General features: G+C 40.8%; 1 protein-coding gene across 17 annotated transcripts in view; it reads left to right on the top strand.

Annotated features, from left to right (window-relative positions):
• Positions 1–26,918, top strand: part of NEO1 (neogenin 1) — a 220,724-nt gene that overhangs the window by 133,603 nt on the left and 60,203 nt on the right. For all 17 annotated transcript variants that reach the window (XM_068958976.1, XM_068958979.1, XM_068958974.1 and 14 more), the window contains exons 6-7: positions 6,304–6,458; positions 7,309–7,429. In XM_068958976.1, the coding sequence (XP_068815077.1) occupies positions 6,304–6,458; positions 7,309–7,429 (276 nt within the window). The remainder of the gene's footprint in view (positions 1–6,303; positions 6,459–7,308; positions 7,430–26,918) is intronic.

The raw sequence follows: 26,918 nt of genomic DNA, 5'->3' as shown, positions 1-26,918 counted from the left end.
AGCTTCTGAGTTGTCCTACAGAAACAGATAATTCGTTCTGGTGGCTGTGAAAGCCTTCATTGTTGCTGTGTAAGATCATTTTCCACTGGAATTGTCTTACGTTTTACAGCAGTAGGTAGCCAGTGACCTAGGATGTTACAATATAGAAAGCATAAAAGTGTCCAAGTAGGCTCAAAATTCATCAGGCCAACAGCTATCAGTCCACCGCCAGGTATGCCTAAGAATGGACGCCTTAGGGAGGAATAGGAAAAGAGAGTAAGCATTTGAAGATACAACAACTGAATACTCTTAATTTAAGCCTTTGACAGTTTGCAATATGGGGATTTTCTGCACCAGATGTAGTTTGAATATATTGTGCAGTGTATGCTCTTCCAGAAGCTTGTCCGCTCCCTCCTTTTAACCGCTTATCACTCATAGCATTCCCATAGTATATACGTCAGTTCAAGAGCTGACGTATATACTGTGTAAAGAATCACCTTCTTTTGAACGTCTAGGCTGTGTAGTGCTGGGAGAAACAGAACAATTCTTCACCCTCTTCTGCTGCTTGTCGTTGATCACCCAGGGTGCCCATTGTGGACCCTTTTCCAGTTCTGTTACTTCCTTGTGAACTGGAGGGAGCAGAGCTGCTCACGCATGCAAGGTGTAGCTATGCCACGTGTTCATATAGTAGCTCAGCAACATAGTGTGCTTTATTTGCTGCCCCTTTCCTAATAATTCTTTACGTTTAATATCACTTTTTTGATACTGCCGGGCATTGCCAGCCTCCCTGATACCTGTGATTCCCACAATGCCAAGGCGGTAGCTGGGATACCACCTTCATCCTTCCACCCCCTTTCATAGTAAGGAGAAGACACAGTGGCAGCGTACGGGTAACATGGCAGAAAAGTAACCAACCACTCCAGGAGCCTGGCTCACGGTTTTATTGATTGATTGATTGATTGATCAATGTATAGCTAATGTATTTTAAACTTGAAATGTTTGTTCTTTTGTATCGACAGATGAGTGGGAGATGCTCTTGTATGGCTGCTCTGTAGGTGGACTGCTGCGCATGTGAAATGCTGTGTAAACAGCCGGCCATTTACATTTTTGTTTGCGTGGTAACATTAAGAGGGATAGAAGAGTAGGCTGAGCTGCCAAGTTGTCTTTGAAGTTTAATTGTCTGTTTGGTAACGGAACACATAATCTTCCATTACAAATCTTATTTTATATGGTAATTGGCTCATTTGCTCTCTGGTTATCAATTTAACTTCTCTACCACAAACATCTGCACTTGCATTGTGTTAATCGGTGTGAATGCTAAACATTGACATAGCTAAACTGTAAAAGTGCATTTTAAAAGCATTTTTTAATTCATTAACTGGAAAGCAAATGATAATAAACTGTGCATTTCTCATGTTATCCCATTGTAAACAGCTTGGCATTTTCTCCATAAGCAAGAAAAGCAAAATCACTTTGAAGAAATAACGTGTTTCAAATTCTTAATCACAGAATCACAGAATGGTTTAGGTTGGAAGGGACCTCTGGAGGTCATCTAGTCCAACCTCCCTACTCAAGCAGGGTCCTCTAGAGCATATTGCCCAGGATCACATCCAGATAATAGACTATCTAGTTCAACTTTCACTTTCGTGATAAATCTCGTGATTCAGTATTAATGCACGCTTGTGGAGCTGCCCCAGGTTAGAGTGATGTCAGTGGCTAGAGGCATTTGAGTAATTATCCAAATGTCTTTGTTACAAGTTAAACATTAGAAGTGAAAAAACAGGAGTAATTCCAGAACTCTGCATTCCACTAATTTTTTGTTTCAAATGCGATGGACATCCATCGTACCAGCAGTTGCCTTACTGTGATCCTCCCTCCTCCTCACCCTCCACCCCTCTCTCAACACATACCTTTTACATTAGTGACAGGCAATCCAAACTACCTCTTTGCCTGTTTTCCTCTTCTGCTGTTTAATTTTGGGGTTCGCTTTTAAAACCTGCTAGGTATCATCAAGTCCCTTTTCTAAAAGTTGGGTGCTGAGGGAAGTCTCAACTGCTGTAAAGGTATATAGAGCAGGAAGTTTGTGGAGCACCACTGGAAATGTGTAGCAGCAAGAATGTGTGATAGTATCCTCCTGTAATACCCAGTTGATGCCCATTGGGCAACATCTCTATATTGGGGAGTAGGGACCTGCGCTTTCTGATGCTTCTTTCCATTGAGGAAAGGTCAGCTGTGTGTCTTCTGTGATATTTATGCTCCTTTCCTGAATAAAAGGGTGTCTAAATATGCTTTTGAAAGAAATAACTATTGACCAAACACAGACCTAAATGGAAAGTTGAATTTTTAAAAAAAAGTAGTTCATTGAAAAATAAATTGTATCATAATAATTGTTATGATAAAGTAGCTAACATTTTTGGCAGTAGTTTCTTGAACCTACACTAGCTAATTTTCTGTAGTAAGATCCACTGATTTTATTGAACTTTCTTACATATCCCTTCTGTAGTCCTTGAGTCTTCTGGGGTAGCTGCAAGGTACAGCAGGTGTTATAATACCTTATGCTTTGCATATATTCTGACATGATCAGATCCATTTTTTTCACAAGTTTTGTGCTTTTAGTGGTGAATGTTATTAGCTTGTGAAATTAGGGTTTCTGTGATAAATTTAATATATGGCTAAGGAATTAAAGACCAGACTATAAAGAAGATTATGAAAAGAGGAGCATTTTACTTCCATGGAAAAGCTAACTTTTCGTGTTTCTAATTTTTGTGTTTCCTTTTTGCAACTCTATAAGCACTTTAAAAGTGGAGAGAGAGATTGTAAGGAAATTGGAACATGAATTATTGATAAAACAGACTCTAGGACAAACCTACCCGTTGATTAAGAATAGCTGTAGACGAGAAAGAAGTCATTTATCTCAGGATGCTACTGAGATCAGTGCGACACATCTAGCAAAGGGCAAATGCGACAGTAGTGTGAATTGAGCGAGATACTTGCTGTAGAGATAACACAGTATTTATGTCATTTTTCAAGTCGCTCGCGAGACTCATCTGAAATTGCACGCAAATAATTGAAACTCTACGTGCTGCAAAGATGAGTTCAAACTAGAACAAATACAGATGGTTTGCGAGGATGATGGGGGTAACTCGGCATGGCAGAAGAACCTAAGCACACGTGACTTGCTGAGCCTGCCTGGGATATGGAGTGGGAATGGAGAAGGGCAGCCCCCTGCCAAGACCTGAGGACCAACGCCAGGGAGCAATAAAAATTTAAAATGGAAGGCAGCGTTGTCATAAAAAAATAAGTAGCCACAAACTGGTCGCAAATAAATTTAGAAAACAGTTTTTAAATGTCAGAGGTGTGAAGTTATGGTTAGAACAACCATCTGATACAAATACGTAGTACAAAAATGTCTAAAGGGTTTTAAGATGGCATTTATGGTAAATTTATGGAAATGATTATATGAGATGGATGTCTGAAATCACAGGGAGCTGGACTCAACGCAGCTGGTTGAGTCCAGACTTTTGCTCCTATGTGAAAGGGTTTGAGATGTAAATAGGTAACTGTAACTTTATTAATTTCTGATACAGGTTTGCGTAAGTGTCTGAGAGTTATTTCATCTTCTTATTCCATAACTAAATGTTTCCGTATTTTGATGTTCAGTTATTTCATGTCTAATCTGAAGCGTCAGTTTTTGTGGAGAGCTGCTTGTCTCCAGGCATCTGTCTAGAAACAAACCTTTATATGTAGGAAAATGAATTAATATTATTATTATTATTATTCACTGGAAGGAGTATAACGTGATCTAGTATTCCTTATTCACCTAGCATGAAATAAATCCTATTGACAAGTCAGGTGTGTAAAATGTTTGCCTAACTCTGCAGCCCTTGCTTATTGACTTTCTTTGGTAAATGTTAAAGGGCAAAAGGGCGCTTTTCACTTTCCTGGAACCTGAACCATCAGGTCTGCCAATGTAAGTAAGCAAATTGCCTTTACGTTGGTGAGTGTACTAAAAGCAAATAAATAGGTGAACGTTCTTTGTAATAGAGGATGTTCAAATTGCATGTTCCCGCAAGCAGCTCCTCTTGCTGCCACAGGCTGCAGAAGCTTAGAGCCCTTGGGGCAGCTGGATGCTTAATGACACAGTTTTTCGCAGAAGTATTTTAAATATAAACATAAATAACTGTAAATATAAACATATTAGCTGTGGGGATTGTATTACCAAGAAATTCTGTATGTTTGAATTTTTATGGACTTTAAATATCTTTAATTAATCTTATTATGAGTAAATAATGACATTTTAAAAGGAAGTGAAGACCTGGAGATAGCAACTTTGGTATACACAATTAGCTAGAGTTTGTACCCTGATATGATTATAGAGATATTGCATATTGAAAGAATCCAAAAGTGTCTCTCTTTATAGACCTTTGGAATAACAGTTTAGATTTCTCACCATCTTTGGCCACCTGTGGTTCTCCTTTGCTGTGCTTATCAGAGCCAGCCTATTTCTGCTTTAACTCGAGCCTTTCTGTAGCTTTCTTCAGTGGTGCTAATGAGAGCCACGTATTCCGTCCACAAGCATGAATCAACAAAACGGCCCTGTATCTGTGTTCAGAGTCTGAGGTTTTTAATTGATTTTTTCAAAGCACAGAGCAATCTTCAACACTGTCCGTATGTCTGTTGGTATCGTCAGTGATTTTGGTTCAGCCGCATACCCAGAAATAAGTTAAATTTTCTCCTATCGAGTAATACGTTCTTCTTTCATGAAGAACCTCTATATTTTACTTTGCTATGAAATACACGTCTTTGACCCTACGTGTCTGCAATACATTATCAATATGGTACACTCCTGAATGTGGTTCTGTGCATAGAGTTTCTTGAGGGGAGAATTTGTTTCAACCTGGGAGGTTTTATTTCTTTAAAATGCCAAAAACTATGAATAGACATCTGAAGGGAAAATAGTCTTGCAGTCCAAATGTGACTGTTCCCAAACCAAAAAAAAGAAGAGAAGAAAACCTTGGGCTGAGTACAGTGCTGTCTGTCTGGTGTGCTCGGTTTATTCACAGCAGCGCAAGGCAGCGGGAAGCCTAGCAACCCAGGCTGGCCTGCCAGAGCGTTTTGGTTTAGATTTGTGTCTGTTTATTTGTGAAAGTGTATTGGATGTTTTTCCTTTTTGTTGCCTTTTGCCTTAAATATTAAGTACAAAGAACGCTCTTTGAAAAACCTCTGTTGTATCGACTGCAGAATTTGGCTATATAAATAAGTAGTTGCTGATCGTGATACACTGTTTTGTATCGCGTAGGCTGGCTGCACAGCCCCAGCTCTTTGTGCTGCGGAGCTCCAGCTGGACTTCAAGTGCAAATGACTGAAAAATATTTGCTTAGCAATTTTCATCATCGCCTGCTTTTTTTTTATTGCAAATCTAACTTACAATATTCCCGCTTTATAAACGAGCAAGCGTTGCCAAAGGAAGGGGCGAGGGCTTCTGTGTAACCTCTCAGTGCCTGGCTGGGGAGCTTGTCCCCCAGGATTCTTTCTTTTTTTTTTTTGGGTTGGAGGCACATACAAATGTTGCCCAGTTAAGCACTAAATGCTTTATTCAGATGAACCGCGAGGTAGTGCAGGAGTCGCGAATGATCTCTGGCGCCCTGGCCGTCCGCGCGGCGTGCTCTCGGCTCGTTGGAGCGCGGCGCCCGGCCTCCTGCGTCGCAGAAGCAAATGCAGCGGCCTCTTCCCCCGTGGCAAGACTTGTTCCCAAGTAGCGTGTACATATATATATATATTTATGTATGTATGTGTGTGTGTGTGTGTGTGTATATATATATATATATATGTATCTCTCTCTCTCTCTCTGGATTTTAAAACGCTTTTTTACTTTACGCTTTTTGCATCTTGGTTCAATTTCTTGTTTTCCACGTATTCCCAAGAGGCGATTTCAAGTTAAAGCGCCTGCCTGTTTAGCTGGCCCGAATGTAATTTGGAAGTAACAGGGTGCTGCATGTACCAGCACTGTTTGGTCGTGCTGGTTTTTTTGGGTTTGTTTTTTCCTGTCCCCGGTAGGATGTAAAAGAAGCTCGAACAAACGTGTCTTCTGTTTGGCTTGGTGGTCCTTGTTGGCTAAGGCATATTTCCAGAGGAGCCTCGGTGAGCTAGGCGCGCGCTCTGCGAGCCCTGAGCTGAAAGTTTCTGCCAGCGTTGCTGCGGTTTGTGCTGCGGCACCTGAAGCCCTTTTTCGTGTGTTGAGTCTTACTGTGTTTCCGAGCACGAGCACAACTGCTGCGCTTGTGGTGATGCTGACGTTATGTTTTCTCTTTCTTCCGTTTTAAGTTCCTCCTGAGTTTCTGAAGCGGCCTGCAAATATATATGCGCACGAATCTATGGACATTGTGTTTGAGTGTGAGGTGACAGGAAAACCTACTCCAACGGTGAAATGGGTCAAGAATGGCGACATGGTGATCCCAAGCGACTACTTCAAAATTGTTGTAAGTTTATTGTCCGTTTTGCACTTTTTAAGCGCTTGAGCTGTGGCTTAATCTTCTTAGGCGTATGCATAGAAGCTGGGTTCTGCTATAGGACCCGCTTCCTCTTCTTACAGTTTGGGGCCTGGAAGGATTAAATGGCTTCTTGAATCCTTTAATGCTCTGTAATTGAGTCATTGTATTGAAGCGCTAAGGCATGTTGCTTATATTGTGTGAGTCTACTTCTTTATACTTGGATTTTGCAGGGGGGTGGGGGAGGGCACACATACAATGACGAAAGGCAGTTTTTTGGTTGAACCTGTTAAGAAAGCAAGTTCTCCGCTAACTCTGATTGTGTGTGTTTTCTGCCATCGTCTGTGATGGATGAAAATTACAATTTCATAAAAGAATTCAAATTTAAATGTCATGGAGTTGTGGGGCATGAATTTTGGCATGCCACTCCTGCTACTGTGAACCTTTAGATGCAGGGAAAGTAGTCATTTCGGAGACATAGTTTAGAACTTACTGATGGTATAACTGGGGGCACCTGAGGCTGCAGGGTTGAACAGTGAGTGATTCAGTTATTTTCAGTGCTTAAAATATCATCACAATGGCTATGTGAATGTTATGACTTGCCAGTGAAATGTGATGCTAAAAATGATAATCTGTTAGTAAGAACTTACGGTGTTTTTTGATACAGCACAATCTGAGGATTCAGTGTAAAAAGAGATGATATCTGACAGGAGCTCCAAGTATGCTTTAGTGTATGACTATTCCGAATTTTCTCCTGTCATAGTAATGTGCCATGATAACACCATTGTTTTTGCAATTGCAGCCCATTTTTTAAGTGTTGCATTTATCCTTTATTCCTCAGAAAGAACATAATCTGCAAGTTTTGGGTCTGGTGAAATCAGATGAGGGATTCTATCAGTGCATTGCAGAAAATGATGTTGGAAATGCACAGGCTGGAGCCCAGCTGATAATACTTGACCTTGGTAAGATAAACAGTGACAGTTTAGTGCCAAAAGATGGGGAGGAACAATTTCGAGGGACCTTTTGCACATGATGTGTAGTGTCTATAACTCCGCTAGACTGGGATGGTTTTTCTTAAAGCATATGAGTGGCTCAATGTCATCTTCTCACTGTACATTTATAGTTACTTAGGAGAAATTAATGAGTTCTGCAGGATTCATCGTGTATTTTGGAAAATATTTTGGAAATATTTAGTGCAGTAATAAACCAGAGCCAGAGATCTGAAATATTGCTGCATACTGAGATTTTAAAAAAGAGCAGGACAGCTGAACTGAAATGATCGCCATGATTACAAAACTGAAAAATGAGTGCCTGTAGAGCCCCATACAAATGAGCTCTTTTATACCAAAATCATTACAATGTCAGAAGCTTTTTGCTGCTGTCAGTTGAAAAAAGTAGTAAGCTCTATCACTTCTGCACACTGCAGATGCAAGAAATTTGAGTTACAGTCACAGTTTAAGATAAATATTTGTTATTGAGCTCCAGTGAGTGGACTCATTAACAATGCTCCCCTTCCTGTTACTGAAGCGTGTCCTGCACCACGTATTTGGGATATTAGAAGGGAATAATTGTTGTTAATGACAAAAGAACTACTTTGTTCCAGAAAAAAAGGTAGTAAAAATATCATTGCTTAAGGCATCAGCCTATTTTGCTCTTACAGGTCACAAAGCTCTTGAAAATAATTTATAAGAGCGCAAGGAAGAAAACCCATAGTAAGGAGAGGGAAGAAGTCAGACAAGAAAATATTAGTTCCCTACTTTTTTTGCTCTTTGTGTTGCCTGTCTTTTTTCGATGATGTTTCAAAATTGGAATTTCTTGGTGTTTTCCTGCGCATAGCAAAACTTTTGTATGGCAAGATTTTAGGAGAAACACTGCTACGTATGACCAGAGACTTGATGTAAACTCACCCTTGAAATTTTAGGAGATCCAAAGCAGCTAGACCTGGTTTTGGTGTTCAAGGTACAGAGAATAAACTGTTAACCAGTGTGCCATAAAGAGATATATCTTCCATTTTTTTCTGATTGTTTTGTAGAGTAGTTGTGCACTTTTAACTTCTTCTGAATTCTGCTTTGGATATGGGTATGTTCATTGCTAGCAGAAGAGATGCATGTACTTTACACGATTATTTCTGGAATGAAAGGTGCCCTCTACTGGATTCAGTAGCTTTAATGCAGTGAAGCCATGGGTTTTCATTTCAGCCTTGGGCTGGCGTTAGGCATCTGGATCCAGCCATGGCCTACTGTCATCACGTTGCCAGAAAATTATTAGACGTGACAGTAATTTTATTTCTGCTATATGCATGAATCACCTGAGTTAGTTTCCAAATCTTTTAAACAGAAGCATTATTCCACATTTTCCACGTTTGGAAAAATACTGAATAATTAATGTACTAGAGTTTTGAAGCCATGCCCTGCCCGAGTTTGTACTTACACCCCATTCTCAGTAGTGGTAAATTCTTATTATTGTTATTATTTTAGTTCCTGTGGTCTCGCTCTTTTCCTTTGCCTCCCGTGTTGTTTGCCCAGTGGTTTCTTCTTCCTGTTCTGCTCTGGCAACCTGTCCTCTTATACTAAAGGACTTTGCCTTATAATGCTGTCCTTTTTCTTTTGCATGCTGCCAAAGGATTATGGATGCAGTGTTGATGGAGTCTCATATCGGGTGTAACATTACACCCACGAAGTCATACCGTTCTGTTACATGGCCTGCAGTGTTTTTAACAATGCACTCCCTGTGTAACACTGATACGTGTTAGTTGTTGTTCTTTTTTAACAGTAGAGATGATCAGATGGTACACCACTGGAAGTACGCTTTATTTTTTTTGTTATTAAGTAGTGGCGTAACAGGTAGTGCAGTAGTCATGAATGTGCTGTAACTTACTCAATACTGATTTATAAAAAGTGGTATAACATATACACCCAAAGAAAATGCCAGTATTTGATATCTTATTTTAATATGATAGCCCAGTAAATGAACGATGAGGAGGGACAATTATTCAGGGAAGCAGTGTGAAGAGTTCTCTCATGACAGGTATCTTGATATGAAATTAGAAAATGCTAACCAAAACAAAAAATATTCTGAATTCTTCAGTCATTAATACAGAAAGCTTTATTTTTCTTAAATTGTCACTTGACACCTGATAATGAGAAATATCTACCTTACCAATTTGAAAAATAATAAATTTCAGAGAAAAAATGTTGATTATGAATCGATCGAGGTACTTGGTCCAAATCAAAAGTTTATTCCTTCCCTTTCTGTTCTCTGTTTTCTCCTTCCAAGATGGGATTGGAAAACATATGAGAATTGAGAAGGTTGAAGGGGGAGATGGAGTAGGACTCAGGTAAATGAGCTGAGCTCTTCTACCAATATCCCTTGCACTTTGCGTGTGGCATTCTGCAAGAGAATTAAAAATTTTTTCTTATGCATTTAAAATATTTTGAGGCTCGAAGTCTTGTCACTATTTCAGAGATACTGGCTTTCGCCTTGATGCTGAGTACCTTGGGAGTTTCAGAGGAGGGTAGGTCAGCCTTTTAGGGAGAATTTGAAGAACTACCGAAAGAAAGGGAAGAACCTGAATTACTGCCTTCCTATTCGCTGGCCCTCTGCCAGCCGTTGACAGTTTTGGTGAGTCTTTGCCTCATCGAATCACTAGATAGCTTTTCTTATTTCTTTCAAATGCCTCCGTGGGGGTCTCCTGCAAATCACAATGAGAAGGAAGAAACTTAGTCTTTCCCCAGTCTAAGTACTTGGAAATGACAATCTCAGGAACCTTGAAATCCAGCCCCTTTTAAGCAAAAACAGCTTTTTCTTTTTTGCTTACAGTTATATCCTAATTGGTCAGCATTTGACCCTCTCAATTTTACAGCATATGGATCAGATACAGTTATATGCTCACTAATTATAAAAAAGCTATTCCCTGCCATCATTTTTGCAGCATTATTTTGTGTGAACTTGTGTCTGTGAAAACCTCAGCAATGTATACGTTTGGCTTTTCTTTGTGGAGGTTGAGTGGTAGCGACAAGACTGAAAAATTCAGCCAGGACCTGTAACCTGGCCTTTTTCAGGGTATCTGGCATTGCTTCGAGTTGCCATTTGGGGACTGGAAAAGAACAGGTGGTAATAAGTAAAAGGAGGAGCCTTTGGGGGAGGAAGGCAGATGGTTCCCTGTCACCCCTATGTGATAGGCACTTGACAAGTATTCAGGCAGCAGAAAAAGGAGTGATTGCTGAGTGCGCTGTAAAGAAATATCATACACTGTAAACAAATATGCCACGTTGTTCAGAGAACAGTTTCAAAACATCATTCGAGACGCACTTTTAAAATTCTTAAGTAAATGTGGTATACTGAGTGAATTTTGTAATTGCGTACAGCAGAAGATAGTGTTTTGTGCCATCCTTGTGAGCTGCACAGGGGTGAGAGCTTTAAGTGAGTGAAAAAACATGCTGCTGGTATCCAATAATATGCTACGCCGAGATTTTTTGTAGTGGACTTATCCATTTCGTTAAAGAGTTAAGAAAAAATGTCAAAGAATGAATAACCTGCATGTGAATTAATATTGCCAAGAGCAGCGTTCAGCAAGGATAACAAGCAGTAGGAATTAGGAGTCTGTGTGTAGTTGCAGAGCTGTGAGGCTGCTGGGATTGTGGAGACATGTTGGGATAGCTCGTGTGATTAGACTGCTCCAAAGGATGGAGACGGGCTCTTTAGGAAGGACAGAGTGGGGAAGCAAGGAAGAGAGTTGTGCTGTCTGCAAAGGAGTGACTCAGATGCCTGTAGCTTTGCCTTGGGGCGGGTGATGAGCCAACCCAGAGCTTACGCGTAACGGTCAGAGGATGGAAAGATGACATTGCGGTGTGTCTGCTACAAACCACCTAATCAAAGGGAAGAAGGAGATGAAGCCTTCTTTAAACAACTGGAGGAAGCCTCAAGATTGCGGGCCCTCATACTCATGGGGTTTTTTTGTTTTTGTTTTTTTAACCATCTGGTATATCCTGGAAGGGCAGCTTGTGGTGTGGCAAGCAATACAGGAGATTTCTGGAATGCGTCGAAGGCAATTTCTTGACACAGGTGATGATGAGCTGACTAGTGGAGGTGCTGCATTGGACCTGCTATTCATGAACAAAAAAGAACCGATCAGAGATATAAAGGTCAAGGCAGCCTTGGCAGCAGTGATCATGAGATGCTTGAATTTAGGCTTCTAGGAGAAGTGAGAAGACAAATAGCAGGATTACACCCTTGGATTCAGGAGAAGAGATTTTGGCTTGTTCAGGGATCTTGGCAGCATCCTATGGGAGACTGTGACGGGCAACCGGAGAACTGCTTGATCCCAAAGCGCAGCTTCCTCGAAGTACAAGAATCCTGTCTAGTGTGCAGAAAGTTGAGCATGTGTGGGAGGAGGCCAGCATGGATAAACAAGTAACACCTAACAGAGCTCAAACGCAAAAAGGAAATACGTAGAAGTTGGAAGCAGAGGCAGAGACATGAGGTACATTGCCTGGGTATGCAGGGATGGACCTAGGAAAGCAAAAGCTCAGTTGGAGTTGGAACCAGTGAGGTGTAGGAGGGGCTACTATAAGCGCATTGACAGTAAAAGAGGGTTAAGGAAAATGTGAGCTGTTGCTCAGCAGGGCAAGGGATCTAGTTAGGAAAGACACAGAAAAGGCTGAAGTACTCAGTGCCGTCTTTGCCTTGTTTTTTACTGATAAGGCCTCTTCTTCAGGTCTCTGAGACCCCTATGCCTACTGACAGAGTTGAAAGACAGAAGTATGCCCCATAGAAGATGAAATTAGGGACAAGTTAAGCAAATACAACATACACAGAACTATGGGGCAAGGTGAGAAGCATCCGACAGTACTGAGGGAGCTGGCTGACGTCATTGCAAGGCCTCTCTCTGTCGGCTTCCCAAGTTCGTGGCTATTGGGGGAGGCTCCTGAGGACTGCAGTATGGCAAACGTCACATCCCTCTTCAGAACCGCAACAGCAGCGTGCAGGGAGCTAACACGCTGGTCAGCCTCCCTCCCAGCTCTGGGAAGGCTATGGAGCAAATCCTCCTGGAAGCCACGCCCAGGGACAGGAGGGAGAAGGTGGTGACGGGGAAAACCCGGCATGGCTTTACTAAGGGCAAACTGTGCCTGAGCAACTCCTTAGCCGCCTCGGCTGAAGTGACTGGCCCCGCGGCCCGGAGGAGAGGAGCGGACGTTGCTTCCTTTGCCTTTGGCAAGGCCTTTGACACAGTCTCCCATAGGACCCCTGCAGCTAAACTGGGGACACTCGGACGGGGCGGGCGGACTGCGCGCCGTGCGCACAGCTGGCCGGTCCGTCAGGCTTCCAGTGTAGCAGCGAATCGGGGCAAAGGCTCCCCAGCGGCCAGCTATGAGGGGCATTCCTCAGGGCTCGCTGCTGGGACTGATGGGGCAGAGTGTGTCCTCAGCAAGTCTGGAGAGGATACCACATTGGGAGAAGCAGCTGATGCACTGGAAGACCGAGCAGCTGTTCAGAGGGAACCCAACAGGTGGAGAAGTGGGTGAGAGGAACTTAGAGCTCAACACAGACAAATGGATAGTCCTGCATCAGGGCGAGAATGCCTCCATGCCTCCATCAAGCATGATGCTGGATGGTGACTGATTAGAAGGCACCTCCTCTCAGAGATGCACCTTGAAAGGATGACATGAAATAGGCAAAAGTTGCAAAAAAGGAAGTTCCAGTTAAATTCGAGGAAACAATTTCACAGGCAGGGTAGGAGGCTGTGAAACGTCTCTGTTCTTGTAGATATTCAAGACACACGAGGACAAGGCCCTCAGCAAAGTTGGCCTTGGTTTGCGTGGGCAGGTGGAATAGATGACCTCCGGAGATGCCTTCCAACTAGTATTATTTTATGATTCAGGAAAAAAAAGTCAGTCTGAGAGGTGTGAATGAACTTATTTACCTCTTTGAAGTATACAGTCTTAATTCAAATTATGACAATTTGAAATATATATTTCCCTGCTGATCTCCTTATGAAAATTATAAATGCCTCATATTGGATACACAGTTTGACATTGCAAAGCAAATTTGATGGAAGTATAACACCACTTCTATTACACTGTGTGATATTAATTCCTCCACTGGATTGCTTTATGTGAATCCTAATTCTGAGAGTGCTTTAAAGACATTGTTTATTGACCTAAAATTTGTGCTCTCTCCATGTAATCAAATTGAGTCTGGGCACCATTGCTGCATGAATAATTTTATCTTACATTGATGCTTCTGTGCTAAAGTTTGACAATGAGCTCTGTGAGGTCTGATGACAATCAAGCGAAATGTGCAGGAGTTCTGGAAAGTTTTCCAGAGTCAGCATGTTTCAGCTAGAGCTGTGCCAAAAATATGGCATTTTTATACAGCAAATGGTATTTTTGGACTTAATACATGAGACTAAGACCAAGGAGACAGATATCGTGGGATACAGCTGATTTCAGTTCAGTTCATGGCTTTGCAGTGATACTGGAGACTGATTGGAATGTGTTAGATGGCACCTGAGAAAGCGTGGTATTTCTGTCCTCTCACTCTTTGCTGTTTGGAGCAATTATAGTACCTCTATTATAGTACCAATTGTTTGGTGAGATTGCCTCAGGCTGCCACAGACACAGAGATCTCAATGGAAATGAGCAACTACAGACTCCTATCTTCCCTGCTATTTCAGCTCCCATAGTTTGATGCCAGCCAAGGAAAATTTCCAGCTATAGTTGGATTTCCAGTTTCTTGTTAGTCAAACCTTAGATTTACCTTCTCTTTGAAGGAGGAACCCTTAAGTGGATGGAGCACTTAGTCTCCTTAACCGTGATACATCAGTATTACTCTTCAGCATGTTATTTGTTAACACTCTCCGAATTTTCAGAGAATCTGCAAACAAAGACTTTTCGGGTACAGTAAAAGGAGTAAGTGGGCAGGCTAACCAGATAGGTTGCCTCTTCCCCAGCTGTTCCACAACCATGAAACAACAGATCAAACCAGTTTACTACTTGAATTGAAAAGCTGTCAGTGCATTGCTCAAATTACAGTATTTTTTGCTGAAAGACAGGATTTCAGTGTATTTGTTAAGACAGAAATAAGCTTACAGAAATAAGTTTATCAGTGCTTTGAGTGGCAAAGGTTCTGATCTAGAGAGAGAAACATTTGATTTAATTACATCACGTTTAACACCAAGGAAAACAGTCTTTTATTACTGTTGAACATAGCAGCGGTCAAAAGTGTCGCCCTGTGGAACTGCGCTCCAAGAGCCACCGCTGCTCTCCGGAAGTCTGACTGATGACAGGAATAAATAATGATGGGGACAAAAGCCTGAGATTTTCAGGCAGGCTTCTCGGGGTCTACTGAGTTCTGTACGTAATCAAGGAAAACGGAAGTGAAAGGGAATTCAGGCTGTCCTCTAGCCCATGCAGGTCCACTGTACCTTGAACGTTCCTGATAGATGCCTGCATTTCTTGTTCAGTAAAAAAACAGACAAAAAAACTCCACGGCATATCCATCAGGTAGTCTCTTTCACTGTTCTGTTTTGTTTGTGTAGACAATCTTTTACAAAAATTCTAGCTTTAATCTCCCTGGCTTCAACTCTACACTCATTGCTTTTAGTCCTTCCTCTCCAAGGTGACCAGGGGAGTGAAGTTCTTTGCTCCTTTTTATGTATTTGAAGTTTGTTACGATGTTTCCCCTCAGTTTCTTCTCTAGGCTGTGAAAAGGGGTAGTTCTTCCAGTCTTCCCTTGCGGGCAACAGTTTTGAGATCTCTGACCACTGCTGCTGCTCTGCTCTGGATTTTCTGACTGCTCCTGAAGTGCAGGGTCCCAAACTGAGCGCAGCTCTCTGAATGAGGATAGACCAGTGCTGAACCCAGTAAGATAACTGCTTCTCTGTCCTCTAGGTTGTAGTTCTGCTCATGTAACAGGATGGTTGTGTTTTTTTTGAAACACCGTTGGCTCATCTCAGCTTATGGTCAGTTATCACAAGTGTATCCCTTTCTGCTTAACTTTTTACTAGTTAGTTGTGTTTTTCCTTTATTTGTACGGTCACTTCTTGCCTAAGTGTAGGATGGAGACCCTTGCATTTGTCCCTATTGTGAATCACCGTTTGCTCTTTCCAGCCTGTTTCTCCGCTTTGACAGTGTGCTTTGAAATTCTGATCCTGTCCTTCGGTGCACTTGGCGTTGCTCCTGGCTTTTCATTCTTAGAAAGATTACAAGCATTTTCTCTACTCCCTCATCTAGGTTGTTAAAGAATATATTGAATACAGTGGAGCTCAGCATACAGTCCTGTAAATCCTGGTTCAGTATCACCTTTCTTTTTGACAAGGAGGCATTGATAACTGCTCTGAGTGTGATTTTCCAGCCAGTTAAGCATCCACTTTTGTAGTAGCCTCATCTGGAACATGTTTGCTTGCTTATGAAACTATCATGGGAGGCAATGTCCAAAGCCCTTTTGAAGTCAAGATATAGGAAATATTCTGCTTTTTCCATGTCTGTAAGTTCCATTATTTTGTTATAGAAGGAAAATATTACTTTTTTGACAAATCTTGGCCTCTAGTGAAAGAAGAACAAGACTTGGCATTAACAAACTTGTGTTCTGAGTTGAAAAGCTCAGTATGCACTTTTGGATATTTTCTGATGTAAAATGTCCTATTACATAAATTTATCGTCTTCCACCTTGGTCTGGTTCAAGCCAAAGGCAGGCAGCTTGTATGTTAAGTCAGGAACAATTTTGGAGGATTGTACACACATCAAATGTAATTTCTGCTCAGCCTCTCTGGCCTCTTGGGAAGGTAATTTTTTGAAGTATTCTATCTACAATCGCATTCTGTGAATCAATAACAAAGTTAGTGGTGTGGTCAAGGTAATGCAGTTAATATTTTCACACTCCATGCTATTCTGTGGAGTCATCCGAGACTACAAAGGGGCTTTGAAAATACACAGGGTATTGTGGCTGAAATGTCAGAGCAAGATGAAAAAATTTGGTTGAATCAAAAAGAACAGCTCTGTTGGGTATACTTCCTGAAGACTGTACTACTTCACACAGACAGAAGAGTCTTCGTGTTCTGCCTTGTGCAATCTTTTGTATCATAAAGCAAGGAAAATCAGAAGAGGTCCCTGCGGTGTGCACGTGCGGCTTTCAGAAGTCTAACAGTGTCCACCAGAGAAGATTTGTAGATTGAAACTGAAGAGTAAGACTGTAAAACCCTTGTAGCCAAAAATTCACAGTTTCTATTGCAAGGAGGACGTACTCCAAAGAAATGGATCACGGCTCCCAGGGGAGCAGTCGGCAGCTGCTCTGTGTAAAGTGCACGTGCCTCTACTAGGATCAAAATCTAGATGACACTTGAGAGATCCCATCTGGTCTCTTATGGGGGAAGAGCCAAAAATGGGAAATCCCCTACGATGAGTCTCTTCAGAGACAACAGCAGCAGAGGAATATCCTCTCCCATCCAGAAATCTTTGTCCACTTTTGTCCATCATGTATCAGCATATATTTGCCTGTTTTTCCCTCAGCAGATTTAAGGCTTTGTTTAATCTGAACAGCCAGTTGCCATATTCGAACCCTTGTGTTGCCAATTGAGTTGAATACATCTACTGCAATTTGCCATAGTTTATGGCAAAAGTTGATTTGCAAATTTAGAAAATAGTACCAAAAGTTTGGGACTGGGGTATTTCAAGTTAAATGTCTTCTATATATGTCATTTAAAACAGTGTGAATGTGTAGGGGCAGTTACTGTGTTTTGAAATCCAAATCATTTCCTCATGCGCCATTGCGCTTGCATCTAGGCTCTCTGTTTCCTGTGTACACAACATATTCATGTGTAGGAAAATATTTGCATCCTTAAATACCCATTTTGCAGGCGTTCTAGGATATTGTAGACACAGCCATTCTGTGAAAACTCTAAAAGCAATGGCTGTAGCAAATATGACCTCAATACTGGTTGTATAATGAAGTTTTTAAAAATAATGACAGTGCTTGTGTGGTAAGTAGGTGAAAGCTTTTCCAAACTTGCTGTCTCGATCACTGTCTGAAAATATCCAAATGACTCCATTGAATTATAGATGAACAGCTTGTATGTCTCATTTTGGAAGCTGTGTTTTAGGAACATAAACAGCATCTGAAATCTCAAACTGACTTTAAACAGTGTTTTGTAAAACCAAAGCCAATCTCTGAGAAAGATTTTGTTGCTAGTTGTATACACTTTGTTGCTAATTTTCTATAAACATAACAGTATGTTCTCTTCTTTAATGCTGAAAGACTTTTTTTCATTTTAGTTTTGAATTTAATTTACATTATTCAGTCTTCCTCTGTGAAAAACAGTATTATATTTCTCAGTGACTGCATGTGTGTTAAAAATTGGAAGAAAGCTGTTTTAATTCATTGTTAGTTTCATCTTTTGGTTTAGTTCTGGTTTGAGATTTATTTCTTCCCTGTTTAAGGTCACAGCTTAGGTATAGTCATGTTGAGAAGTCTAACTGATTAGACTATGTTAAACTATCTCAGACCTTCTAAATTTTAACATCATGAAATTGTGACCCAAATAGTTTTCATATTCTGCATTCAGTGGGCTATTCATGCTTAAAGTTGGCACGTGCTTTTCGTAAATTGCTCTAATTCGGATTAAATTAGTAATAGATTAATGCTTGTGCATGTGCAATGAATTTCAGGGAGGCGTAACAAAATTTATAGGATGCTTTGATTGTGCTTATTAATTTTCATTCCTTGTTTTCTGACTGTATTTGCAGTTAATTTGACCAAGGAATCTGAAACCTTGTGAAGGCATTAATATCAGATTGTGCGCACCATGAGTTTAAGCTTAGGTCTGCTCAGCGGAAATACAGGTTATGGTGGTTGCTGCTTCTGCAGTTATACTTTGAAACAGTTAGACTGCGTCACCTGTTTAATTTTGGTTTTCATGAGTGAAATTAGCAGTTAAAAGGTACTCATGTTGACAGAAATAGTATGAATGTCATACTGTAAAGAGGAATATTACATGAGGAATATGGAGGCAGAGAGAGAACCTGTGGTAGTAAAAAACTTCACTGTATCTTGAAAAAACGTTCAACAGACGTTCCTGAGTGTTCACTACCCTTTACCTGTTCTGTTTTATTGCACCACAGCAAACGTGCAATGATAGGACCATGTCCACTGTAGGACGTATGCACAGCCCTGGCCAGGCAGCAGTTGAGCGGGGAAGACTGCCAAAGAGGATCAAATCCTCCGAGTCCCTGTTTTATATCATTCTTCCAGTTTTATCTTGAAACCCCGGTTAAGCTTTTAAGTGTAATAACTGAAGGGGTTTTTGCAGCCAGGAAAGCTAACAGAAGCTGTTGATTGTATCTCTTCCTATATAAGGTTTGTAGTTACTAGGTGAGAATAAAAATAAGTATGGTGAACATCCGCTGTAGGTATATGACATATTCATTGTGTCTTTTTTTTTCCCCTCCCTTTTTTTTTTTTTAAGATGAGGTATACAACAACAGGATCGGTTTTAGCTTGATCTCTAGCAGGACTACTGAAGGCTTTTCCTTTGTCATTATTCACAAATAGGGATGTGAATATTGACAGAAGTAGTCTTAATTTGTAATTGATCCTAGCCTCCTGGTGCAAGGGAAAATATCAATTTTTTTCTGTCTCGCACCAGAGGGGAATAAATGTGTGGATATGGTCTTAATTGATTCCTTATATTTCAGAGTTGCTAAATTATACAGTAATATCAGAGACAGCTGAATGCCATTTGGAGAAAAAGAAAAAAGGAAGGATTGATTTACAGTTTGGTTGCATATGTAATAGGATTTAAACAACTGAATCTAAGGCTGTTATACTTCTGTTGTTAAGTATTTTTCCAGCAGTGTTGACAAGGTGTCCTCAATATGTCTCTAGGTTTTATATCATATGAAAATCAGTGCACCAACAAATAAATGCAATTTTCATTTTTAATACTGTGCCTTCAATTTGCCTAATCTCAGTATTGAAGCTAACTGAAAATGGTCACTGTTGTCACTGCCTTAAAAATAAACTTGCGTGATAGTTTCTTGAGATGATGATGATTGTTGCCCTCCCCGGCCCCTCCGAAAAATAGGGGGAAGCAAATGCTTGTGGAGCCAAAATCTTTAAAAGCTGAGCAGATTCTGCCTGCTTTTCCTATCAGCACACTAGTACCGAAGGTGCTAAAGGAAAACAAGCAGAAAGAGCAAAGTCCTGCCTAGGTCTGCTTTTCTTAATCTTAAGTCACAGAGCTGCTGTGTCTCAGCAATGAGTATTTCGTCTTTGGATTAGAGTAAATATCCTGTCTCATTCTTTCCTTTATCACCATGTTACATGTAATTGCTTTTTAGCCGAGGTGCTCAACACTTTCTAAGAGCGTTCAGTGACCAGAGTAATCCACATTTAACACGTTGCACACGTTTGCGATGGACTTGGCTCTTATTCATTTAAAACGCAGCCTCAAATTCTTGTGTGCGCCAGTGCGCATACCTACTTCCCCAACCTCCGTGCTAGTGCAAGAGTTGTATATTTAAAGGGCTGCCGGAGTTTACTCTTTAGAAAAGAGAAGAAGCAAAAGCATATCACCCTGCTCTTTAGAAAGTAAAAAAATCTTAATGAATAGCTCATAAGATGGGCTTTTGTATCTATTACACAAATACCTGCACATGCTGATACCTCATCTAGTTTCTGTAAAAGCAGCATGTCTAAGGTGCCCTGTGGTGGTGAGTAGGCAGAGACATATGGTCTTTAACACAGAAATCCATTCAGAACGAATTTGCAAAAACAGTACCACGAATAGCAGGATTGCTACAGAAATAAGGAAAATTGTGATGGAAGAGCTGCTGTGTGGTCTCGCGTGTTGAAACTGCTGCTTGCCAGAGTTGCTGTCTAAGCTGTTTAAAGTGTCTGCAGATGCAAGGTGGAGGGACCGTTGTATTTCACTTCCAAGTTCTTTCCCAGAGCTGACTTTGTCGGCCGTTGCTCCAGCAAAGCCTGCATGTGCCGTAGCCGCCTCTGGACGGACGCACGTCGGACATAGGGTAGTGTGCAGCCGCAGTCCAGAGCGGGTCGGAAGAGCAAGATGAGCATTTATCCAGAGGAAACTGTTAAGGAGCATTATGGTCATTTAAAAGCGATGTTTTGGGCTAAAATAGAAGGTTATCAAAGTTAACTAAGAGAGAGACCATTGACAGCAGCAAGAATTTCACTTGGTGGATTAGCAACCACAGCTCTAAACTGCGTTGATTTATTTCGGTTTATGCTATTACTGAGAAAGAGAGAAAGGGAGCAGTTATCCTTTAGTGTTTCTTTGCAAACGCATCCTTAAGTAATCGAATAGGGTGGCACAGTCACGATACCACTATACTGGTCCTGTTCTGCCATCAAAGCAACGCTTTCAGTCCTAAACCTGGCTTGTTGCAATGGTTATTGTTAATTATTCGTAATGTTTGCAGAATTGACAGCAACCGTGGCCCTGTTATGTTGGGTATGCCAGGGGTAAGGGAAAACTGAAAAACGCTGCAAAAACCACAGAAGGTGAGATTGGAAATGAAGGTACGGTGAGGTGATCTGCTCAAGCTGACAAAATGAGGTTTTAGCAGAGTCCCAGAGAAACTTTAGACTGAGGGACCAATCTTACCTAGTGCTTCAGATATGTAAGTAGATCCGCATACTGCAAAAATCATCCTTTTCCAAAATGCACAGTATTTTTATTAGTAGCTATTCCGTAAAGAAGGTTTGCTCAAATGTGGCACATTTGCTCTTGGAATAAAATAAATGTTTTCCTGTTATGAGATATGGAGGTCGGATTAAGACATGTTGTCTCAGACTCTACTGTTCTTGCAAGGTTTTGATTCTGCATAAGAATTCAATTTATGCATGTTTGCATTAACAAGACAACCTGTGCAGGCTTTTTTGCTGCTTTTTTATGTATCTGTACAAGTTAGAGCTGTCTATGTGCCTTTTGTTTAGCGTTTTTGCCTCTTTTTCTCAAGGTGTGGCAGTTACAAAACCTTAAATCATTTTAAAGAAATAATCATCATGGAATTTTAAGATTTCTTTCTTCCTCCATTTTGCAATATGTAGTTCTGGTTTGAATTTTCTTCCAATAACAAAATCTGTTTAGAAGTATTTCGTTTTAAACTCCCTGGGGGATGATAGGTAGGGCTACATTTGGCTTTTTTCCTTCTTTTTTTATAGCCCGAGTCTCATGATCGAAATGCGTTCGGTGCTTTTTTTCTTTACATCCTCTTCTGAAACGGTGGTATCTGATCTAAACTGCAGGATTTCTGTTAGGACTAGAGGAGAGGCTGCCTTCCTCTGTGGACTCACTGCTGCGCGTAATGCGTCAATAAGGGCTGTCACGCCTTTTTAATGGTTGTTTTATATGACAGGAAAAAATCAAATTGTTTCCTCTACACCAAAACAATTTATAATGAAATGGATATGGGAGGATTGTCCTTTATCATAATAGATTTTATGATTTCCTCTAAAAAATAAGCTCATTATCAGAAAACATGTTTGTCAGTATTTTCATAGGTTCACAATTTATTCGGTGTCCATTTTACATCAGAATGGGGAACCAAATCAATGATTAAAAATCACAGTCAGTTGGCATGAGTTAGGCGTTTACTTGTATATATTTTTAGTGAGCTTTTTGCAAGTATGCTTTGGGTGAAGAGTAAATAACCATTCACATTCCCAGTGGTAATGTAAAGTAATTTAAGGCAAAAGAAAAAAAAAAGCAGTAAACGTTTTTCCCATCTGCTCTAGGCAAAAAAAGTCAATATAAAGATATATTTGTATCTCCATTTCATTTTTGAAGATGATGAGAGTGGGTTTTGCTGACTGTATTCACCTCGAGGAGCACTTTGATGGTGTGGTGCACCTGATCGTGCTTTCCCCCATGCACGTGGTTTCCCGTCCCCTTCCTTGTCTGTCCCCGCAGTTAGTTGATTCAAGATGCTAAGCCAGCAGAAAGTTTTATGGTACTGAGAAGGAGCAAATAATTATCTCCAGGTTTCGCTCCTTGAAATGCCTTACTGTAGGAGAACACCAGCCTACCTACCCAGGTAGGAGTGGGATGTGCTGGGGTGGAGAGCGGAGCTGGGTCCCCCCTTTAGCTCAGCTTTGGCAGACTGCACCCGCAGCAGTTAACGTCGCCTTGGGCACCTCACTGAAACTGTTCTTTGTGTCAGGCCACAATTTCATGTGCAGCCGAGAAAATCTAAGGGCTCTTTACAGCCCAGAAGTTCTCACTGCAGAGCACGTGAGAGGCAGGAGGTTCTGCCGCCTCCTTTGAACCTCTTCTCTCCCAGTCTCCCCCGTTCAGCGGATGAGAGCTCTTAGATAAACTTCCGCTTTTCCTGAAACTTCAGCCAGTGTTTTTCCATCAGTATTTAATTGTGTATTGAATAGACCGTTATAGGCAAAAGTTGTGAAAATGCTGCAGAATTTAAAAGCATTGTCTTTAATAAGACCATTACGTAACTGCATAGAGAAAAGTGCCTACGCTTGAAATAGCTGGCCACCTGGATCGTTCCTTGGCCAGGTGTAGTGGTAAAACAAAAAGATATTCAGATCCTGTTGCCATGTGAGCACGACTGAAGAAAGGGTTACCAGAAAAATACGGTACCAAGGAGAAATTAGGGCAGTCAAAGCCTAAATCTAGGGGACGCTGCCTTCATCTTGTACTGTTCTTCTGTCCTTTTCAGTGCAAAATGTCTTTTATATGCAACGGTAAGCAGCATTAATGGATTTTCAATTAAATATAGCAAATAACGTATAAAAAGCTGCAATGTAGAAAACGTGAAAACTCTGTAGGTTTTTGTTTTTGAGCCTGTCGTCCCTGATACGCAACACGCTGCTGTTATATGGTCATGTAAGCATGAGGCAGTCTTTTATAGGGCCAGTTCCTCAGCAGACGTGGTCTGCATTTCTGAGTAGTTTGTGCAGTGTTAATTTAGGAAACAATTTCAAGGTTAGCAGGCTTTATATCCCGCTGGCCACAGTTGTGCTTTCATATAGATGTTGCCCTTAAAATTTGAATGTGCTTTCTCTCCGTTACAAATTTCCTTTTGCAAAATCACCCCCAAAATGTTCTGCAGTATAGATTATTACCTCATGACGTGCAATTTTGTATACAACTATTGGTTTCATTTTACATTTTCTCTGAAATATTGGATTGTGCTGTGTTCTTACTGTCATGTCAACCAGTCTCACAAGCAGGAATTAGTTTAATACATTCTTTCTTCCATGCCAGTTTATTCATTTTTTCTGTTTTGTATGAAAGGAGCTCGTAGTAGAAGAGTAGGAGTCTGATATATATATTTTTAATTAGGTTTTCCAGGGAAAGGAAGTAATTAAGTTATAACTGATCTATTGAGGCTGTTAATATCAGAGGATCAGCTTCAGCATTATGGTCATTTGTCCTATAAGACCTTAACAGTACCAGCTGCCATCTTTTCTTTTGCTTATGGAAACATGCAAGGAGAAAATGGTTGATTATGGTAACATGCATGTTAGGAAAAAGAAGAGCATGCCCCTTCTGTGATAAAATTACAAATTAAGCTTATAAAGAGGGACAGCAGGTTTGATGCAAGGAAAAGACTGGGGAAAAAGGAGGAGAGAAAGCCATTTTAAAAGATAGCTGTATGGCATGGACTTACGGCTTTTATTATTTCCTACTGATTACATTGCAACCAGTTAGTGTCGTATTTTTTGAATACCGTGCGGGAATCTGTAAAATGAAAAAAGTACTTTTTTGGCATATGACTCTCTGAAGTATCCCAGCGTCTTGATCTTGATGAAAGTTAAATCGTTCTGCTCCTAAGCAGAGGAAGAGAAATGATATCATATACTAAAGCACAAATTTAGGAAAACAGTTCATTAGATAAAAGAAGGAAAAATGCTTCAAATTCTGGATTACCTTTTAGGAATCAGTTAAATGGCAATGTACATGAAAAAATATTACTCATCATGTAAACACTCTTATCTGAATATACTCCATTAAAATCAAACCAAATTAATTGGTACCTGTGACATATTTTTTTCTTATGATACAGTGTTGAAGTTTTCAAAGCATTTAGAGATTTGAACATCTTAGGTCATGTTTTTCTAACAGATTTTTGAGTGACATAATGATTTGCTATACTTGGTTGCTGTAGTATGCTTTTGTTGCTGAAGCCAGGGATTTATTTACATTTGAAGGCTATAAAATCTATCCTGAAATCTTTATAGAGAGGATTTTTTCCTCTATAATACTATATATTGATTGCTCTCAGATGCCCCCAATTTCACCATTGTCTCCATGATGGTTGGCTGTTGGCTTATCTGTCTTGTTCTCTACTTGCCACGTTATCTCAATCCTCCGAGGGTGCATCTGTGTGAAAGTTTTCATTTGGATAAGGAGAGCGCTCTTGAAACAAGTTTCCTCATCATCTCTTCTTCACCCTCATTGGATCGCATCTTAGAGTAGTCTTGGCTCTGGTGCCCGTGACCTTTGTGGGCAATGGCGCTAAGCTGGGAGGTGTGCCCCAGTCCCATCTCGATGTTCAGGGTAAGAACTGGACCAAAGTGAAAAAACCTGTTGAGTCCAGTGTTGATGCTCGGTTCTCAGCAATGGCTGTTTCACCCTCCACTTCTGCTCCGCTTGCACTGCACCACCCTCCGATGTAGGTGTAGCCTCCATCATGCTTCAGAAACACTGAGTGCCCTCATTTGACAGGCGCAGAAATTTGACTTTGGGACCACTTGAATATGGCCAACGGTTTTCTAAACATGCCCATAAAGTTGTTGTCAAAGTGTTTATGCATCTTAATTTCTTAAGTTTCAATACTACTTTCATGAAGTAGGTGGTAGTATACTTGTTAAACATAGGAGGTAGCTGAGGCAAAGAGAATTGGACTCGTCCCAGGTCATTCAGATAACAGCGACAAACCTGAAAGCAGATAACATTCCTATTCTGTTTTTTCTTGTGTAGTATATCCGATGTTATAATTGGAATGTTATTGCCCAAAGCAGGAGGAAGCGGTGAGTATGCCAATAATGTGCCACGGGAGGAAAAAAGGAGGAAAAAGGAAATATAAAGCGGAGGGGCTGGACAACATGGAAAATATTTCTAATCGTTAGCTAACAAATAAAGCATTTCAATTACTAGTTTTCAGGTGTGGTCTGTCTGACAGAGTTGTTTTTAAAAGATCACATCAGTATCCTGAAATGTTGATGACAGAATAGCATCACAGACGCACGCTCGGTGAACTACACGAGTAGCACTGAGGGTCTTTTTGCTACCTGATTGAAAGATGGTACCATATGAGTGCCTCAAACTTTGATGGTCACCCATAGCTTTTACTTTAACAACATAATGTTTTACGTTGTGCTTTCGCCTGTGAAGATGAGGATTCAAGATATATAAGTGGATAATATCCGCTGGTGGATATTAGCTTGGTTTCAGTCTAGCTCCTTGCGGGCATGTGTCTTCATTTTGATAAAACTGTTGGAACAGGTAATGGCTGCTCAAAAGAAACCCTAGGAAAGCCTGCCAAAGAGCAGCTTGACAGGAGGGACTTGAGCGATTAGCAATGCAGCGGTGTGTGCCCGCGTGTTCGTTCTGCACGGTCACGCTGAAACTAGCTGGGAGCCTGCTGGTTTGCAGGGAGCAGACCTGTCGAGAGAGTGATGAGGAACCTCCTCTTCGGCCGAGTCCGTGGCATCTGTGGTAGGGCTGGCTTAGCTGGACTCACTTTTTGCCTTGCACCTGGGAGGCTTCAGGCTGTGGCCAGCCCAAGTTAACAACGCTATGTGTTGAAATACCATATAAAGTATGTGTGCTACAAGTGAAAAGTGATCCTTAGTGGAAAGTTAGTAAAATCATACTTTCTCCTTTCTCTGTCCATCTTGTATTTCAGGATGTCCAGTGCCTGCAGCGATTGCATGTTTCAGTAGTTAGACATAATCTGCGTTTGTTTAGTCATGTAATCCAGGCATTGGTTTGTTGACCGGGTTTAGAGAGTATTAGAAAAGGATTGGAAAATTCGTTATGTGCAGGAGAAAAAGGACTGTTTGAACTATTTTGCTTGGAATTTAACTTTTTCCTATTGGTTAGATGCAAAAGAGAAATCCACCCGCTTTCGTTGTCTGTTGGTTCAGAATTAAAATCGTATGGCAACATTTCTAATTTATCCTCTTGGCGACATTTAGTTATTTATTTAGTTATTTAACCTCGATCTCCTCCTCTCAACCCCTCACTGTAGTGGAGCCACTGTTTAAAGGGGAGTGATTTATTTTATGTCAGCTGTTTTGCTGAGTGATTTCTTTCAAATGCTGTTCAAGACAATGCGCTATATCTAGACTGTACAGCCTTTCTTTGTGTGACACTAAATTGAGCAACGACTTTTCCTTGATCCATTAGAAAAATACAAGCTTAGAGAAGGTGATATATCAGCAGCAGTTGAAAAGACAAAGCTG

This window comes from Struthio camelus, chromosome 12 (genome assembly GCF_040807025.1).
Source record: "Struthio camelus isolate bStrCam1 chromosome 12, bStrCam1.hap1, whole genome shotgun sequence".
Classification (NCBI taxonomy): Eukaryota; Metazoa; Chordata; class Aves; order Struthioniformes; family Struthionidae; genus Struthio; species Struthio camelus.
Note: the sequence above shows the minus strand (reverse complement) of the source record. Positions and strands in the feature narration are given on the sequence as shown.